Raw genomic sequence first — 21000 nt, forward strand, 5'->3', positions numbered from 1 at the left:
CCAAACTTGGCCCTCCAGCTGTTTTTTGACTACAATTCCCATCATACCTAGCTAACAGGACCAGTGGTCAGGGTTGATGGGAATTGTAGTCCCAAAACAGCTGGAGGGCCAAGTTTGGCCAGCACTGCCTTAGGCTGAGAAAGGCTCCCCAACGTTGCTAGGACCTAGAATTTATGCCTTCATTTACGGCCACCATCAGTTGGTAGGGCAGGAGACTCTTAATCTCAGGGTTGTAGGTTCAAGCCCCACATTGGGCAAAAGATTCCTGCTTTGCGGGGGGTTGGACTAGATGACCCTCAGGGTCCCTTCCAACTGTACAATTCTATTATTCTATGTGCTGGTGGGCACTGAAGGGAGCTGTAGTCCAGAACATATGGAGGGTAGCAGGTTAGGGAAGGCTAGCTGGTCTTCTCCGTGTTCACTATAACCTACGTCAGTGTTTCTCAACCAGTGTGCCTCCAGATGTTTTGGGACTACAACTCCCATCATTCCTGACCACTGGTCTTGCTAGCTAGGGATGATGGGAGTTGTAGTCCCAAAACATCTGGCGGCACACTGGTTGAGAAACACTGACCTACGTCTGCACGGCTTTTCACGAGCTACAAAAAGCTACTGCAAAAGGACGAGAACAGCTGATCCTGCAGCTTCAAATACTTTGCAACAGACGGCATTACTATTCCAAAGATTGCTGCATATAACATATCTGTGCCCGTGTATTGTTGATAAACCCTCAGATAAATGTTAAAACACATGCTTTTCATAAGCTTTCTTACCGCTTATAGATTACTTTTGGTGTTTATCCTTTGCAGCAGACCACTTAATCTTACCAGAGTACTTTACAATTTAGGCCCTCAGCCTGACCTATTTAAACAACGCTGGATACTGTCAGGAAAGCTGCATGTTTCACGCAGGCAGACAGGTATTTATAACTGCTCAGCAGCAGACAGTGATAGCTATGGCATCATCTGCGCCATAGAAACACCATCAATGTCTTTTATAGCAAGAAATGATGAAGAAGTCTGAAAGTGGCTGAGGAACTAAGATGTGATCAGTTAAATGTTCCAGTGTATTGCTAGATTAATCTAACATCATACTCTGAACACAAATGTGAGCTGCAAATGCAGGATAACAATCTACCTAGGGGTTGCAGCAAATGGAAACTCTGAAGGGGGAGGGGAAGCCAGCAAGCAAGCCCATTTCTTCAGTGTGTAAGTGGAGGGGGGACCCAGGATATAGGTTAGCGTGTGTAGACACCTGGTTACAACTCAGGAGTAAGCCCAATTGAGTTCTCTGGTCCTTATTCCTAGCATTGGACAGCTAAATGTAAATAAAAGGATAGAAGGCTAGTTCATATGACCTATTTATTGAACATTTATTCTGATTTGCTTAGTTAAACCTTACACAGAAGTTAGTTTCATCTGGTCATTACTGAGCATTGGTTCTGAGTTGTTTGCAGGGATGTTATACTGTATGAGCATTCATCCTGTAGTCATCCCAGTTTTCTTGTTGAGTGTTCATACATCTTCCTGTTAGTTATTCCTTCCACACTTTTCAGTGCATTTCCCTATCGCTTTCCAAACTGCAAACAGGCTGTTTCTTTTTTAAAAAAATCAATTTATTGCTAGGGTGACAGAGGGCTTTGATCCACATTAATTGTGCAAACCTAAATCTCCTGCCTGATATGAATGACCTGTCACCCGTGTGGAATAAATAAGACACAAGGACACGTGGTTTTAGGTTAATGGGTAAATAAAGGCCACAACTTTATTGGTTAAAGCATGTGAGTGGTATTGGCTTAGGCATTGGACGGGAACACAACACGTGACTCTACCCTACCGGTGTGGAGACACTTAAAGGTTAATGAGCAGTGGGAGGAGCTTGTTCATGCAAATACAACTGGAAGCTTCCCCTAATGTCACCGGGGGTCGTGCCATGGCCCTAACCCAAGTAGGGCATCGGATGGGATCCATGACCGCCGGATCCCCTTAACAGGATACCCCTAGGAGGTAGGTGATGGCCTTAACCTGACCTCCAACACACAACACAGATACATCACATACTGAATAATCCAATGCCTAACCGCCACTACCAAAAGTTGTGACGAATTGCTATGAGGTAGGCGAAAAAACCAAGAGGCCGGTACCAATTTGCCAAATGGATAAAAAAAAAACCTCCTACCAGGCCCCTTGGGCAACCAAGGCGACCAACCGAAGTCCACAGCAAGGTCAAAGAAAAGCCAGGCCTAAAGGGAGGGACTGGAGGCAGGGCAGGTGATCCGATGAGGGCAGGAATGGAAAGAGAAAAATCTCCTGCCACTGCGGCCATTTAAATGGAGCTGGACTCCGCCCCTCCATGAGCCCTATTGGCTGGCAGAGGGGTATGATGCGTCGGTGGGGAGGGGCTGGTGCAGGGGGCCGACCACTCCCCCTGCAGACACGGGAGGCGGGCTCCGCGCACAATCCCTCCCTTCTGGAAGGGAGGAGAGTCCTTCTTTAAACATGCTGACAGTCTGGAGATGCCCTGATTCTCTTGCTGAAGGTTTGTTCTGTGTGGGGCCAATGTGGATTTCAAAAGGAAGGTGTTTTAAGATTGGAGTGTAAGACTCATCTAAATTCAGAAATTTTGGCACCATGTTTCTTAGCAGTTTCAAACAGACTTGGCACCGTGGGAGTAGAGCTCTGTCAGTCAGTTCTGAATTCTGCTGCCCTCACTCTCTGAAGCACAGAGAGTTGAGGAACATGCCAGGAACAGCATGCAATGCTCGATCCTCCAGTCCCAGCATGTGCATCAGGAAAGGTGGAGTAACTGAACGATCAAGTATTAACTCCCATCCTCCGCTTCTGTACTTAATGCACAGTAAGGACAGGAATAACCTTTGCGTGCAAGTTTTATTTTTACTAGAAAGGTGGATGCATGGATTTAAAGGAAAAGTCACCACCTGCCTTTGTGTTGAAGAGGATATGCACGTTCTGAGGATTCCTTCCTGTGTTAATAGCAATGTCCTGATTTTAAACACTCAGAACTTTGATTTTCCATTTCTCAGGGTAGATTAATTGAGTTGCATGCACTGTGCACACTTGAGACTACAGCTCAGTTTGTTCAACAAGGACATTACAGATGGCATTGCTGTTATTATACAAGGCGTGTTTGTTCTTGTACCCTTGGCTGAAGATTATTTCCGTCTCGTACTACTATTTTTGATTTTTTTATGGTGTGGTGTGGCATCCCAAAAGATGGCTAACTTGCAGAAAGCTGAGTGTGTTAAAGTATATGTGTTAATTATTTTTGTTAGGTATGATTCAAGGATTAAAAATATATGTATTTGCCATCTGTTCCTACCACTGCATGATTTATTTTATTTTAAAATGAATAGATACTCTGTTTTTCTATAGAGAACACTCAAAACAGTTAACTAGTTTGAACAATCAGTCACGTAGCACACAACATTATTTAAATATATTTTTTTTTAAAAAAATAAACATGGTTCAGTCCTAACACTGAAAACAGATTGTGAGGCTGGGCCTGGCTCACATTGGGTCCAACGGTTTTATAGCAACTTACTTTGGGACAGTCAATGGGAGAGAGAGGAGAAAGGGACCTGTTGCTACATTTTATAGACCGATATGAAATAAGCAGCACAAAGACGGCACACAAAAAGCTACCACATTTTAAAGAGCATATAGGGAAGCCACTTGTGAGCAGGATTTCAGCAGAAGTCTATAGGACACCTCAGCATTTCCACAACCATTTTTGTGCAAAATCTATGTGCTTCAAGGGTATGTAAATGTGTTTTCACTTTGGTGATGCTGGTTGATTGAACCCAGAGTTCCAGAATTTTGCTTAACACTTGGTTTACACAGTAACCCTTGACCTGATGTTTGCAAAGGTCTTAATGAGAGTTTGTTAGAGTTACCTTTCCAAAACATTTTTCAGTAGTCTATTGATTGTTCTAGTTTTGCTGAAGAGAATATAGGAGGTTAGTTTTTCTATGTGAAAGCATACCGACAGGCCCTTTAAAACTTTTTTTTCTCCTAGAAGCGTACTTACATTTTACCTCATGAACAAGTATTTTCTTTCTGATTATCAAGTACAATAGCTGTGTTTATTTTGCAAACATACTTGAAAGTCAGAATTATCATAAGCGATGCATTTTTTTTTCTTGCTCTGTTGTTAGATCCCCCAGAGCACATATATACAATGCAGTGGCTCCAATTTTGGTTTATAACCCTTCACCCAAGTATTTTGACATGCATGAGCATGGCAACAATAATTTAGATATATACATGCAGGGATCAATGTCTGGTAATTGTTATTCTCTTTGATCTTTGGTGGGAGGGCATTCCACAGGGTGGGTGCCACTACCAAGAAGGCCCTCTGCCTGGTTCCCTGTAACTTTTGGAGAGTTGATCAAGATGAGAAGTGAGAAACGAGGGAGAGAACAAGAAACCTAGTCTTTTCCTTGGACCCCATTTTCCTAATTCAAGTTGCCTCTGAAGTGGCCACGGACCTGGTTCACACATAACATTAAACCCACTCAGATGGGTGGCATATAAACTATAATTTTTATAGTATTACTATCATCATCATCATCATCATCATCATCGGCATCTCTTATGGAGAACGGATGATGCAACTGAGAGACAGAAAAAAATTTGGTGTCTCCGCTTTAGGTTTCCAGGTCAGCTGGCATTTAGAACTAAGTTTCCTTTTTTTCTCTTCCCGTCCCATCCATCTTCCTTTTGTGTCATTTCTTCTTCTTCCAAGCCTGACTGTCTTTTTTGTGTTACTGCTCTAAAGCTTTTTTGAGGCAGGGCAATTATTTGGCTTTACCATGAGGTATAATGCAATTTTAACCCCTTTTCATATGTGTAGCTGATTAAAAACAACAGGTGTCTAGCAAGACTTGGGTTTTGTTACTTAATTTGGCTTGCATTCATTCTTTTGGTTTAGATTTTAATCATTCTTCTCTGGGTTTTACTTTTATATAGCATTGCATGTCACTAACTAGTGTGATTTATACAGTTTCAATTTATTGCACTTATGGCTTCATTATTGTGATATATTTGTGTGTGTGTGTGTGTGTGTGTGTGTGTGTATGTATGTGTATGTATATGTGTGTGTATATATATATATATATATATATATATATATATATATATATATATAATGTATGCATGTGTGTGTGTGTGTGTATTAGGAAGTGTTTATTGTCAGCCTGAGGTGCTTTGAGCTCAGCTTGGATGTTGGAAAAGTGGCATACAAGTATTAAAATAGAATGAAACATATGTCCATATGCATTAACATAGCTGCCAAGTTATCCCTTTTTTACAGGGATTTTCCCTAATGTTGAATAGGCTTCATCGCGAGAAAAGTGAAAACTTGGCAGCTATGCATTAATGTAGCAGCATTTTATTATAGTCTTGATGACATTTGCTTCAGCGATGCTTTTCCATAATAAGGAAGGGAGGCGCTCTGAAAACATTCCTGTTTAGAAAAGCTTAGAAAGCTGAGGTGATTTTAACCTGTTTTCGTGTTTTCTGTTTTAAAACTGGACTGCGGATTTTCCCCTCAGTTTTACTGTTTTATTTTTCTTTAAACTGCTTTGAGGTTGCTTTAAAAAAAGCGGCGTATACATTTTGTGAACTAAACAAATGAGGGAGCGAGCGAGAGAGAAAGGCTCCCTGAAGCTCCACGCACTGTCAATTGGCGCAAGCGCGCCGCTTTTGCCGTTGACTTTGGCGCGCGAGTCTCAAACACCAGCGGGCGGGCGGGCAGGAGGAGACGCCCCGCCGTCCTCAAACCGAACGCAGAGGCTTGGGGGGAGGGGAAAATCAACCAATCGGAGAGCGAGTTACACTTTCTTTCGTAGACAAGCGCGAATCCTACCCAGTAGGAAACAAAGGTGGGCGGGCTCGAGCAGCTCCTCCTCCTCCTTGTTCCGAGTTGCCTGAGAGGGAGAGCGGGAGGCGTGGCTTCTTGACAGCCGGGGGCGTGGCGTGCGCGGCTATTTAAAGAGGACTGCGCCGCCGTTCCAAGGCTCAGTCGCGGCTCGTAGCCGATGCTGGCGGCTGCGTTTGGGAAAGGAAGCTGCGCTGTTGCGCTGCTGGTTTGGATAAGCAGGATTTTGGTGCGGAAAGCAGAGGCGCGCGTGGCTTTTCCTGGATGCTCCCGGCTTGGAAGGCGTAACAAGTGTCGCTTCCTCCCCGTTTCTCCCCCTTTTTTCGTATTTTTGCTGCTTTCCCCTTACCTTGCTCCTTAATATTTTTTGTTTGCGTTTTTCTCCGTGCCGAGGCTGCATTGCAAGCGAGGATTTATTTGCTGCGCGGCTGCTGCTGCACCGCCGTTCGTGCGCGCGTGTTTTTCCTCTTTTTTTCTCTGCCTCCTTCCTGCTTTTCCTCCCTCTCCTCTTTTTGTTTTCTTCTGCCTGCGTGTTAGGCGAGCCCGGGTCCCCCACCTTCCCTCGGGCAGGCGGGCGGGCCATGGAGGAGAAGTACCTGCCGGAGCTGATGGCTGAGAAGGACTCCCTGGATCCGTCCTTCACCCACGCGCTGAGACTGGTTAACCAAGGTGCGGACATAGAAAGCCTGCAACTTGCATTGAGGAGGGGATGGGCGTTGCAAAACGGGGTGGGGTGGGGGGGTGTCCTGATTTTTGGGGTGCGGGAAAAAACAAAATACAAGCTTACTTTCTGGACGGAGCAATGTAAATGGGGTGCAACGTCCGCTCGGAAGTAATTGCAGTAAATGAGTCGTACGGAAGTAGGATTGCACCACCCTAAACCATTTGTTTTTGTTCTTGTTGTGTTGCATTACTGTGCGTGAATAATGGGAAAGGTAGACAATAGGCACTTGGTAAGAAACATAGGGGGCGGTGCCAGGGCACGGCTGCCCACCCCCCTCCGGAAAGGTGCCGGTTTTGTGTTGGGGTGTCGTTCCTTGCAAGTGCAGGAGATCCCTTTAAACTGGCTGCCCGCAGACTTTGGAAGCAACTCCGAAGCGTGAACTAGGTAGGGGCTTCCGGGTAAGTCTGCATTCGATGGGTAGCTCATGAGCTGCAAAGGCAATTGCACCTTTCGGAGTGTGTGTGTGTTTGTGTGTGAAAGCTTGCATCTCTCCAGGGTTAATGTGGCATCTCGGGGTGCTCAAAAGTGCTTTTTGTTGGGTGTCCTCTCTGTAATCCTAGTAGCATCTCTGCAAGGTAGTTCTGTGTTGCTACCTTGCTATATTGCAAGGAGAGGGGGGGGGGAGAGCGAGAGAGAATGGTTGCGACTGTGGCTATGCACCCAATGAGTTCCAACTCGAATTGAGATTTGGAATCAGGGTCTTGCTGCACCTTGGTTGTAGCTTTCAGCTGGGCTCTTCCTGCGTCTAGAGTTAAGCAAAGTAGGATATTGGCTCTTAGTCCTTTGCATCCAGTGGCAGCATGCCTTTAAACACCAGCTGCTGATGGCAACAAGGGGGTGTAGCCTTCCTTTGTAAGCTTCCTATAGGCACCTGGATCGCCACTGCTGGAGGTGAAAGTGGTGCTGGGCTTCCATCTGAGCCTTCTGGTATGATTTGGCAAGGCTGCCTTTGTTATATTTTGAAATGGACGCAGGAAGCATGCTAGAATGGCTTGGGATTTTGTAAAGAGAAAAGCTGCTTTTGAACGACTGGTTCTCCCAGTGTGAAACAAAAGCGGAGATGGTGTGTTTGGGTTTGAGTGATAGGCAGCCTCATTCAGGTGCAAGGAGTCCGTATTGTCTGGGATTGGAGGGCTTCTTAAAAAGTATGGGAAATGAGGTGCCAGTCGTGAGGGTCCTTGCGGGACAGCAGCACACCCTCCTGTTGACAAGTGCTGTTTAGCAGAAGTAAAGGAGCTGGAGGTTCCTGAATGCGTCTGGGAGTTCTCAGACAAAAGTTCCCTCTGTGGAAACTTCAATTATAGGCTTTGACCAGATGGATCTTAACAGACAACTGCTCATAACAAGCATTTTAGAAATGTGCTGCATGAGGGGTGATCTTTGGGGAAGCAGCCCTTGGTAAATAAATGGATGATTATTGCTGAAATTTTGTGTTTCTGGGGTCAACATGTATTTACAGGGTGTTGGGCAGGGAATGGATTTTGGAAGTGAGGATGAATGAGCGCTCTATAGGAACAAAAGATTTGTAGGGTCCCTCGGGGGCAAGGCAAGCAAGCTTATGTTCTAGATTAGAAAGTCCTTTATGGGGTAGTTAGCAGTGGATACAAATCTGGTTTCCCCCCATCCACACTAGAGGAAATGGGGTTTGAGCTCTCTGGGGAGTTGAATGAACATGTGATGCAATAGGATTTTGGGGGGAGTGACATAACCTTTTTCTTCACCCAAAGCTGTTGTGGCTAATTGCTAAAGGAGCGAGTACAGTGCCATGATGTTTGGGAGTGGCCATTAGAGTTGTGTTCTAGAAACTGGTGTGCACGGAAACACAATAAGCATGCAGCAGGTGATGATACCTTGCCCCCCCCCAAAAAACTAGGGTCTGTGCGAGTTGTTCACTCACTTGAATAGGCTGAGAGATCAGTCATCCACACACCTTCCCTCTTTGCTAGTCTGGGCAGGTGCTTTCATCTTTCTTGCCTTTGATCTCACATCTGCTTAGGAGAATTCGTCATGGTGGGAATCAAGTAGCATACTCCAGAGCTTGGTCCCCTCTCCCCCAATTGGTATTGGCCAATTCCCTACGGGGAGGGAAGCCACTGTGTGCCTGTGACCCTCAAGTGTGTCTCACCCTCAGTGGACCTGGTCCCAGAGGGACGTTCCTGCTGCCTCAGGAATTTACCCCTCTGAATTGTCCAATTTCTTTGGAGTGGAACCAAACACCCCAACCCTATTTTTCCATAGCATCTTGGAATATGAGGTGCTTTGGCAAACTATGCAGCTGTGAAGTTGGTATCTTTTTCTACAGTCTGTGTCACCTTTACATTAAAAGGGAATCTGACAACTTCTGGTCAGTAGCTCCCCCCCCCCCCCATTTTGGTTGAGAGGGCATCTAAATATCACATATTACCGACGTACTTGAACTGCACAACTAAATAGCTCTTTTGACATTTGCTCTTTCGAGGCATCTTGTGTATATATACCAAGAAAGGGGTGTCTTGAGATTAGAAAGGGGTTTTTGGGGGGAGGGGGGTGGACATGGAATTGCTTCTGTTTACGAAGTCTTGGTTCTCTTCCACCCCCACCCCTCTCTTAAAATTTTTCAGTTGGATGATTCCTTCATGACCTTGATGTTTTCATGTTGCTGTTGGGCTGTGTGTGCATGGGAGAAGTATGATGGATGTCTTGATCACCGGCAAAGTGGCCTTCATTAGCTAGGAAGCTGAGAATAGCAGATGGGACTTGCAATAAACAATAGGTTGCCAGCATCTGCCAAAGTTTGAAGTGATGCTTTCCTATTGAAATCGTGCTCATATTAAAACTAATCTAGGAAATCCGGCAAGCGGTGCTTGTTTCTAAGCTTCTAGTTTTAAGACAAGGCTCTAAAAAATAGGTAAAGGGCTGTTGCCCAGGGGTAGAACCTTCATTGTGCGGGCAGAAGTTCCCAAGTTTCAATTCCATTCATCTATAGATAGAGACTCTGGTCTGAAATCCTCAAGAGCTGCCGCCAGTGTAGATACTGAGTTAGATGGCCGCATGGACCTGACTTGGTTTAAGGCAGCTTCTTCCTATGTTCCTAAAAAGGGTGCTTTATAACAGTTGAAAGGAGGGCGGGGAATAAATATTAAAATTATTATGTAATGAGGCTGAAAAAGGGCTGTTGAGCATTCCAGACAAACCCCCCATGAGTCCAATGGGGATTGCTTGCTAGCATCTTTAGGATGGTTGCAACCTGTAGGATGGGTTTGCATCTCTGAAAGTAAAATGATGGGACAATGGCAATATGTTCTGATGGCTCACACAACTTGGGATTTGCATATTTTTCTGACGCCTCTCAGTAGGAACTGTCAGAAGAGAGAGGTGCTGCTTCATTGTGTGTGATCTGTCTGGGACATGCTTGTGACAGACAACCAGTTATTTTAAGGTCCATAATGATGTGTGGCTGGACATAGTTTGGAAAAGTGGGAAATAGGTCTAGCAGCTGCTGTGATAGCATCTTCAGAGGTGTCAAACCACCTGAATACTCATTGCTGGGGAGCAACAGTTGCCTATGTCGTTGGCCATTGTGCGCTGCTTGTGGGCTTTCCTGAAGCGTTTACTTAGCCGGTGTTGTGGAAATGGGATGCTGGATTACATATTCTGGGTTGTATCCTGTGCTTGTCTTACTCCAAGTAGGCCCACTGATGAACTTAATGCCATTAATTTCCAGTGAATCTATTCAAAGTAAAACTTAGTTGGATGCTACGATTCATTTTTAATCGTTTTGACTTTTTTTGTGATTGCTACCCTGTGCTCCTTGGGGATGGAGGGAAGGGCTGTAGATCACTGTTAGAGCATCTGCTTCACATGCAGAAGGTCTCGGGTTCAATCCCCAGCGTCTCTAGGTAGGACTGGGATTGGGAAAGACTTCTGGTCTGAGATCCTGGAGTCTGAAAAGACAGTTGTCAGTCAGTGAATATTGAGCTTAGATGGTCCAATAGTCTGACCTGGTATGTTTCCTGTGTCCCTGTGAAGGGCAGGATATACATTTAATAAATAAACAAACCTTTTGCATGATCTAGTAGGGCTTGTGTGTTAGACTGATGCCAAAACTGCTCAGTTATAGGACAGTTCATTCTGATGCAGGCTATTAAAACCGCACAAAGCACAGTGTATTTGTGTCGCAGAAGATGCCATATCATTCCCTTCTGCACAGTGCTAGAACCCCTACTCTTCATTGATAACATTTGCTCTTTATATTGAACAGTTGGAGAGTTGAATATAGCACCGTAAAAAGGAAGTACCTATGTATACCCCCCCCCCGACAAACCAATTCAGGTGTAGCTGCTCTGGAAATTAAATCTGCATCTTTTGAAAATTACCTTTGCAAGAGTGAGAACCGTAACTTGCAGCAGGTATCCTGTCACAACAGGCAACTTGAGCTGTAGGTTAATACTGTACATTTTTACTGCTTTCAGTGTGACTTGGGCACCAATGAAAACTGCCGTTTTGGTACTGCTGGGAATCTAACCTTAAAGCAACATTGGGTGAAAAAAAGGGTGTATTTTTAACACTGTTAACCTCTGTCTCTACACCTTAGAATTTGAGCTTACCCAGCAAAGTTCACTGCATGTAGCTTCAGGATGGATAGAAGCAAGGACCCTAGACAACACACACTTAAATTTGTGATACTGATTTTTTAAAAGCAAATGGTGGGTTAGGAAGATAACTTAGCAAATCAAGTTTATCAGGTTGCTTGTTGATACTAGGTTAACCTGACTATTTTTGCCAACAATGAACCAAAATGGAATGAAGAGTGTGTGTTTTTTGAATGCAGGCTACTGCAACTCAGTTTGCACATTGGCTGTATGACATGACAGTAGAACTTAAAAAAAGTAGGTTGATTTAGGTGTAGAAGCAATAGGAAATTAAACATGGAAAAGAAAGATTTAGAGCTGGCAATAACTGGTTGCTTTTATCTTTTGGGGGATTAATACAAATCTGAAAAGGTCTTTAAAAAAAATGTTGGGCAGAATTTCCACATCCACGCTGCTGAGCCAGAGCTGCCTGTACTTGCATCTCTATTAATAATATCAGAATGACACTTCTAATGCCCTCATTGAGGCATGCAGAGTGTGGAGAGCTCTGTTTGTGCATCTGTCTAGGATTCTGCAAGAGCAGTTTTGCAGTGATGAATCACTGAAGATTTTCACCTAGTATGTACTGAGCAAAAGCACTGTAGCCACAAATGTACTGTCTCAATTAAAAGGCAGGCTTATGTAACCTTTATAACTGCCTGCCTGCGAGCTGACCCAGAGTACATGTTTCAAATTTAAGAGTGTGAAGCAGCTGCTGGGTGAAAAGAAATGACAACCAAACTCCTTGCGTGGCATGTTCCCCCCTTTTTGCACAGAAGAGGATGAGCTCTTCCTAAAGAACAGCATAGCAGTAACATAAAATGCTTGTTTACAGTTACAAGCTGTTGGAATAATTGTTGTATTGTGTTTTGTTGAGGCTTTCACTCCACTGAAGTATCTCAGTCTTGGAGTGGCAATCAGCTTTGCAGCTCCAGGTTTTTGCCAGTATACCCAAGTGGCAGTCACAACTAGCCGTGCATTTTATTTATCCTAGAAATTATATCCAATTTTTACATTCAGTAGAAGTCACTCAAAACTGCTTGCAAAGTAAACAGGCAGGCAGCAACAACAAAAGATAACAATCACATCATTAAAAACAAGTCAACAGGACCAGTGTGGTGTAGTGGTTAAGAGCGGTAGACTTGTAATCTGGTGAACCAGGTTCGCTTCCCCGCTCCTCCAAATGCAGCTGCTGGGTGACCTTGGGTTAGTCACAATTCTTTGAAGTCTCTCAGCCTCACTCACCTCGCAGAGTGTTTGTTGTGGGGGAGGAAGGGAAAGGAGAGTGTTAGCTGCTTTGAGACTCCTTAGGGTAGTGATAAAGCAGGATATCAAATCCAAACTCCTCCTCCTCCTCCTCTTCCTCTTCTTCTTCTTCTCAATCCAGGACCAAAAATAGTACCGATAAAACAAAGAGCCAGAACTAACAATAGACTAAATTAGGTCACGCAAACAGGATCAAAGGCTTGTTTAAGACCAAAATGCCTTCAAAACACTGGTGGCACGCGAAGATGGAGATGGCATAGCTTTTTGGTGCAAGGAGTTTCACATTGGGTGCTGCCACAGTTAAAGCCCCAGGATAGATTTAAGGGTGTGGGGAAGTGTAAATCATTGCGCTGGTTACTTAACACTGCATGCGATACATGCCAGAGCCAGGAGCAGGTGCAACTGGCACACCAGCCAAAACTGGGCATAAGTTCTCCTGGCCAGATGTGACACCTGACCATCTGATGACAAGACTGGGCTCAGAATTTCTCTCTAGCTACGACGCTGATCTCTCAAGGGCTGAGCAACCCTTTCTGGAACAGACTGCCATCCTATCCCTGCACCAGTAGGTGAAATGACCCAAGAACACCTTTGCCTTGTTTTGATAGAATTTCAATACGTTAAAAACCCTCATTTAGCCTATCACTGACTCAGCTTCAGAAATTCACTGGAATGAGATGACAAGGAGATGCAGAGCTGTTTTTCCTCAGCATGGGCATAAGATTGAACTGGTTCCTAAGCATCGGTTTCTGAGACACGCCTGCAAGGAAGGACAGCCCAAGCCCCTTCCAATGCGAGGCAGGCTGGAGCAACAGGAACATGCTCTGAAAAAAATAGTCAACTTAGTGCAGCCAAGGCTCCCCACTCCCAAAGCAGGCCTGTAATAACCTGACTGAAGTTTTGTGTAGGAATTCATGGAGATGGGTTGGGCCCAAGTACCCAAGCACACCAGCCAAAAGAAGAAAAGAAAGATGAAAAGAAAGGGAAATCACAAAATCCCCTCTCAAGATTAAGTCTGCACAACTAATTCTACACACAGAAAAGTGAGCCCTCCCAGCTGTCACCTGGAAGCTTACCTGTGTTTCCCCAGCCTCCCACCCTAGGAGATCCTCCCACCTGTTTGTATAGTGAGAGTGCTGCTGTTGTGACCAACCTTAGATCAGGATGCGACCTCGACTCACCAGGGATGTGGATCCTGACTCGCTGGTTGAAGCCGTTTGCTCTACAAAATGGGTGAGCAGAACTCAGGATTATGTTTTTTCTAGAGCTATTGGCCAGAGCTGGGGCAGATATTTGCTCAGGTGCAGTCAGATGCAAAATGGTGGCTGAGAGGGTGAACATTGTATCATGATGGACATAATGAGTAATTGAGTGGAACCTGTGTATTTAAGTACAAATTGCATCTTGAGTTACTACTGATCAAGATCTCCAGGACCTTTATTTGGAGCAGGGGAAAGTAGTTGTCTTGATGCTGGCTTTTAAGTAATCAGGAGTCATCATTTACAGATTCCAGTCTACTTCCTGTCCACCTTTGCACTACATGGGCACCTCTTGAAGTCTGCTGTGGGAAGCTGCTTGACTTTAGCTGCTGTGAGTTGCACACTTGGGCACAACTTTTTAAGGTGCCAAGTCGGAAAACTTAAAATAGCTTGGGCACTGGGTACAGTATTTTAGGAAATGAAATTTCCCTTGCACATTTCCTGTTGTCGTCTAGGGAGGCCTTGTTGTACAGTATTTGCTTTTTCAAGGACTGGCCCCAAGATAAATAGAACCTTAGGTAAAGAATAAATAGAACCCCACAGTGGTCAGTTTTGTAGTGTTGCAAAGTTGTGTGCCTTTTCAAGTTTGCAAAAAACAAAACAGAGAAAATCCTGTTAAGCTGTTAGGTTTTACAATGTCCATTAAATGTGCCCAGAGCTACTTCTCACCTTCACCATAGCTCACCGCAGACAGTACTCTCAAATACTGAGCTTTACTTTGGTGCCCAGGGCAAGTTGCCAGCCCTGGCCTTCACTCTTGGAGGATAGACAGTAATGACAAAACAGGTTCTTTCTTGGTGTAATGTTTGGAGCAGACTCCATGCAAAGGCAAGCTAAGCCCCCCCCCCCATAAAAATGACAATTGAAGATATTATTCCAAAGGTCTGGCATAGCAACAACCCTGCTGATCATATTCTAACTTATGCCTCTTCTAGAGTTGGTCTATTTCTGGTTTAAAGTCCATTCCATCTCATTTGTATATTGGCTTGCATTTATTTTATTTTTACAAAAACAGAAACCCACACAAACTTTTCCATTTATTTCTCTCAAGATAAACATTTCTAGATAATTTTGTGAATGGTGGTTTTTTTGTGTGGTAACTTCTGCGAAGTCCAAAAGCCCTTTCCAAAGTGAGGCAAAGGTCACAGACAGGACATGGTAGACTACTGAGAAAGCCAAAGGTGAGAGTGGGGACATGGTGTGCAGACAGTGCGGCTTGCCTGGGGGGGAGGAAGTGTGCCTCACGCCCCCCCCCCCAAAGATCAGGCTGTGGCCTGCCAGGTGGAAATGTGCCTCACACCTGGTGATCAAACTGCGGCCTATCTGCGGGGTGGAGGTCCGCCTCACGCCCAGTGGTCATCCCTTCAGAAGCTTTTGTAACCCGAGGTACCACAGTATTGCTTGAGTAGTCTCTGGGGCCAGCACAAATGCCTATGCATATGCAGGACTGGCTTTTAAAAGCTTGATCAGCCCAAATAGTATATTAGAAAACCCTGTCTCTTCTGTGGTGCATTTAGAAGGTCACTTCTGATATTCACTGGCTTCTCAACTGCAGTGAGACAAACAGAATTAAAAGATTTAGAGCAGGCATCTCCAAACTGCGGCCCTCCAGATGTTTTGGACTAAAATTCCCATCTTCCCTGACCACTGGTCCTGTTAGCTAGGGATCATGGGAGTTGTAGGCCAAAACATCTGGAGGGCCGCAGTTTGGGGATGCCTGATTTAGAGAGTTACATAGTTAAAGTGCATGCACAAGATCTAGGATTCCAGCACCCTGTCTCTTGAGAGAAACTACTTTGTGATGCTTAAAGGATCTGAAACATTCCCTGCTTGGGTATAAAGTGAGCTTATTTCAGCCACAATTGGGCATCTGGGTCCTATTGATCTCTTATTGAATTAAGCATTTCATTAAACTGCTCCCATTGAAATCAGTGGCACTTAAGAAAACCCAACAACACCTCACTTTGGTGTAGTTGTGTTCCATGTTCACCTCCAGGTCTTTATCTGGTCCACACATCACATTAGACAATAGTTTGAAACAGTTTTCAGCACTAAGAAAATGCTTACTTCTCATGGTTTCTTAAGAGCAGGGAATTTGTGCCTTTCCAGGTGGTGTTGGACTGCAGTTTCCATTGGCCCCTGCCAGTATGGCTGAAGGTCAAGCATGACAGGAGATCCACAGTTTTTCACCTCTGGTTTTAAGTAAACAAGTCTAGGTTTGGATGATAGAACAAGCCAGATTCTACCTTGTTTCACCTTGTTGGCAGTACGTGGCGAGGAGCAGAGCAGGAACTTTTGAGCCATGTGTACCAGTATGTTATTTGTTCACATAAAGGCAATGATTTGTTTTAAACTATAGTTCAACTGGGCCTTTGTTTAAAACCTGGATTGAACAGAAATTCATGCATGCATGCAAAAGATTTTCTGAAGTATTGTTAAACACTTGAAACCTGCCGCTGTTAACTTTTTGTGGAACAGTAGGGGTCCAGCAGGAGATAATGAGAAGAGAATAATACACTTTTAAGTTGGATACCTTGCTTTTCCTTGAAGAGAGGGAAAAAGAAGCCCTTTCAAAAGAAAAAAAAACACCCTAATTTTATTCAGCAAACTAGCATAGAAATCACAAAAGGTGCAAACACGGGAGTCTTCAGATTTGGCATGCAGTTGCTTTTAAGTAGCAGAAATCAGAGGATTAGTTAAAAGCAAGTATTGTCATGGTGCTGAAAAGAATGCCTGCCTAGCATTCTGGAAAGTTAACTGCCAAGAACTTGGAGCAAGTTCAGTTTGAAATGCCTGATTTAATTCAGTTTAAAATACTAAGAATCAGGTTATCACTAAAATTAGTCTCTGCTTCATTGTTCTAATCCTGTGCACCTAATCCTTGATAGTAACTTAGACTTTACATAAATCATGCAACAGCTCTGTGGTACTGGCACACCGTGTCCGGTTACTTTGAATAAGATGTTTGAACTGCTCTACCTCTATTCCTAATGACAAGTCATTCAAGGCAGCTAGAATGGGTTTTTTATGCATGCCTGCTTACTTACAGTTGGTGATTTTGGCAAAGGGGTTTGAAGAATTGCACTGCTTGCTTTCTGCCTACTTGGCTATGGAAGATATGTGAAGAGTGATCGTATCATATGTTCTAAGGAAATTCATGTAGGACATCTGAAGATATTTGCCAAATACTTGGCTGTTTTGTTGGTTTTAGGTCGTGCTTTTGGTTTTTAATTACATGGTTTGTTGTACTCCGCTTTAGAGATCTAAACAAAAATTAAGCAGTTTATAAATTATTTGTGAGTGAAAAGGCTGGGAGAAGAAATGGCATTATCCACTGGGGGTGTGGAAGAAATTCAAGTGGTAGTAAACGTCAGGCAAAGCTGGTTGGGAAACCTGATGAGAAGCAGGCAATGTGTGATTAGAGCTTCTGTCCAGGGAAATAGGGGCAACAAGGACAGAGCGGAAGGAACAAGCATCTTTGAGCACAAATGAAGGTTACTACAGTAGTTTTTCATTGCGTGCAAAAAGTATATGCCTGTGCAAGCAGTCATTTCATGCTATTTGTGTGCTCATTTATGGCTTAAATGCCCTGCTCTTCTGAGGAGCCCAGATATCTCCCATCCATGAGGCTTCTGAGGTTATATAGGAATAGAACTGTGCCTTTTGACCATTACTGTATTCATTAGTGCCCACTGTACCCCTTTTTGTGATGTCCTTATGACATTTTGGGGCTACTTCTGGGTTCAGTGTCATTCGGATGTGCCGAAATTCATCGTTGCCTGTAAATTGAAATATTTTGCAGTCCTGTCCCAAGTTCACTGGGTCTGTTCATTTAAAACATCATTTTGATTTGCTGATAGAAGGTGATTTTTCAAAACACAAGCTTCCTCCTGAGTAAGTCTACTTAGTGTTTTCCTGAGCAAGAGTTGTTGTATCAGTACATATTGACTGGAGCTAAATAAATATTTTATTTCTGAGGAAAAGAATAAAAGGTGTCTGGTCATTCAGCCCATGTACCTTTTATTGTATTAGAGTTACATTTGCTTAGACAAGTGGCTCTTGAAAACTAATCAAAATACAACCACAAATTTGTTATTTAAGTGCCTGAAATTTGTCCAGAACTTTCAAGCAGCAAAGTCAGTGGTTTTTCCTAGAAAGCAAAATGCCCACATTGTCTTGTTGATATGTCAAATATTCATCATGGTCTACAGTAATTGTGTATCATACTTGAATAGTTCAACTTGGTTACTGCCTGTGACTTTTCTTTAAAGGAGCGTAGAATGTAATTCATTGTACTAAATTATTGTGTTGGCAGTCATAAGAAATGAGTATAAAAACTAACTCTTTTGTATTCACTTCATACTTGATTTTAAAACCATTAACACTTACAAGTGGCATCTTCAAAATTATTAACCTTTTAAAAATCCATCATGGCCTTGTCCTTGTTTGTGGAATTGCATAACTGTTTTTTCTGAATTTCTTCCACAATGAACTGGAAGTATATCAGCTGGCATAGGCTGACTCTAGAGCAGCTTGTGCTGAGGAGAAAGTTGCCAGAGAAGTTGTTTTCCTGAAATTCAATCCTCAAATCTGGAATCCACCGGTATGCACATTTCAGAAGGTTAGGAAGGAGGCTTAAGTGGGTAGCCTGTTCATTCAGTAAATAGTTCAGAGTTCAGACTGTGCAACATTTTTGGAAAAGCTGGGGAGGAGGGCAGTTGGAACTGGAGGCTTCACACAGTTGGTTATGATGGGTCATATTTATCTGAAGCAAGCTTTTGGCGCAGAATGTTTCCCAGAGACAACTTGTTTATCCTGCATTGGCTGGAAGGCTTTTCAGATGAGAATTCCACCCCATAAGTACAGTGGAACCCCGGTTTATGAACACCTCGGTTTATGAATTTCCGGTTTACGAACGCTGGACCCATCTGGAACGGATTAATTCACTTTCCATTACTTTCAATGGGAAAGTTCGCTTCAGTTTATGAACGCTTCAGTTTATGAACAGATTTCCGGAACCAATTGTGTTCATAAACCGAGGTACCACTGTACATTTTTTTAAAAAAAGAGTAAAGTCGGAATCTCCACTTCCTGAAGTAATGATCTACTAGCCTGTCAAATCTATCCACTTCAAGATATGAAGACAATTCTGTCTGCTCAGGCAAGCATCTGAGGAAATTAGCCAAGTAAAATCAGTAAGCTTGTTCATTGGAAAAGCACCCTCTCTGGGCAGTGACTTCCAGTGCACCCCTTCAGAAAATGACTGTTTAGGTGGCTTACACATGGCTAGAGAAAAGGGGAGAGGCTGGTGGTGTATTAAATGCTACTTTCTGCTGATGCAATGGAGTCATTGAAGTCTTCTACAGTGCCTAAAGGAGCTTTCACCATCCTAGTGCCCCCGGGTGCTTGGGATTACAATTCCCATGGGCCAAGCCACCACAGTTGTGTTTAGTTCCTCTTTTGTTGTTGTTTAGTCGTTTAGTCGTGTCCGACTCTTCGTGACCCCACGGACCATAGCACGCCAGGCACTTCTGTCTTCCACTGCCTCCCGCAGTTTGGTCAAACTCATGTTCGTAGCTTCGAGAATTAGTTCCTCTAGTTTAAACTAAATCTGAACCCTCAGGCTTGCTATCCTATTTCAAGAGATACTGGTGAAATATTAGGGGAACTCTGTAACTTCAGCATTGGGGCAAGCCACTACAGGAGAACGTAGTACCTGAACAACAATGTTTTTGAACATTGTGGTGTTGGTGGTTGTTAGAATTCATTCAGTGGTGCACTTGGGGGTTGAGTATGGCAGGAATAGAGAGGAAACAGGGCTGCACAGCAACAAGCAACTCTTGAAAAACAGAGCACCAGAAAAAAAAAATCTGCACCTTCTTAGCCCAGCAAGGGAAGGTCTTCGGAAAGGGAATGTGGGCCACTCCACCCTTCGACAGGCTGCTGGATCTTTGATGCCTGGAGCACCCCTCTTGGGGGTTGGGGATAGTCATACCTCGGTTTAAGTACACCTTGGTTTGAGTATTTTCAGTTTAAGTTCGCTTCAGGTTAAGTACAGACTTTCGGAACCAATTGTGTTTGTAAACTGAGGTACCACTGTACACAGCAGCATTTTGTTGGACAACTATATTCACTGGACAACTTCATAGATACATCAGAACCCCTCAACTTTCTATCCATGTACTTCAGAGCATTTCTATAAAGTGGAGTCCTGTCCCTGTCTTATGGATGGAATCATGACTTTGACCAGGTGTCAGGAAACTTTTTCAGCAGGGGGCCGGTCCACTGTCCCTCAGACCTTGTGGGGGACGGACGGATGGACGGACTATATTTTGAAGAAAAGGAAAAAAGAACAAATTCCTGTGCCCCACAAATAACCCAGAGATGCATTTTAAATAAAAACACACATTCTACTCATGTAAAAACACCAGGCAGGCCCCCCAAATAACCCAGAGATGCATTTTAAATAAAAGGGCACATTCGACTCATGTAGAAACATGCTGATTCCCAGACCGTCCGCGGGCCAGATTTAGAAGGCGATTGGGCCGGACGTCCAGCCCCAGGGCCTTAGTTTGCCTACCCATGCCTTTGACCAGGAGTCAGCAAACTTTTTCAGCAGGGGGCCGGTCCACTGTCCCTCAGACCTTGTGGGGGGCCGGACTATATTTTGGAAAAAAAAATTGAACAAATTCCTATGCCCCACAAATAACCCAGAGATGAATTTTAAATAAAAGCACACATTCTACTAATGTGAAAACATGCTGATTCCCGAACCGTCCACGGGTTGGATTGCCGCATCCGGCCCCCGGGCCTTAGTTTGGGGACCCTGCCTTTGACCATGCAGGTATTTTCCAGAAAAGTAACTGGTATGTGCAGATAGCAAACACTTCAGATTCGTTTGGTAAGCTTAACTCTGCGTACTAAAAATCCCAGGTCTTTCTCCCGTGAACAAGCTTTTAATCTTAATCCTGTGAGTCATCTAAGCTTGCCTTCATAGGAGTCCCTGAATACCTGTCCACATTCATTTAATGAATAAATCTAGCTGTCTTGAAATGGAATAACGTTGGCAAGAGACTGTCCCATTAAGAGCTTTATGTAAGGGTAGATTAGTTAGCAGATGTTGCAGGCTAAGGTGTAATGGAGAAGTAATACAAATAGACCTGGTTTCCCGATCTCTCTAGAAGTAAATACAGATACTTGTTTCCTCCCCTGTAGGCTGCAAAAATGTACGACTGGTGATGGC

The 21000-nt window shown here is 43.9% G+C and overlaps 1 protein-coding gene across 2 annotated transcripts in view; it reads left to right on the forward strand.

The window, feature by feature from the left end:
- The first annotated feature begins 6035 nt into the window (after positions 1–6035).
- KHDRBS3 (KH RNA binding domain containing, signal transduction associated 3) overlaps positions 6036–21000 on the forward strand; it is a 113318-nt gene continuing 98353 nt past the window's right edge. For both annotated transcript variants that reach the window (XR_004693199.3, XM_035125026.3), the window contains exon 1: positions 6036–6567. Coding sequence is in view for 1 of the 2 variants with exons in the window: in XM_035125026.3 (XP_034980917.1) it covers positions 6480–6567 (88 nt within the window). In the remaining variant the exon portion in view is untranslated. The remainder of the gene's footprint in view (positions 6568–21000) is intronic.

This window comes from Zootoca vivipara, chromosome 8 (assembly GCF_965207765.1).
Source record: "Zootoca vivipara chromosome 8, rZooViv2.hap1.1, whole genome shotgun sequence".
NCBI classification, from domain to species: Eukaryota; Metazoa; Chordata; class Lepidosauria; order Squamata; family Lacertidae; genus Zootoca; species Zootoca vivipara.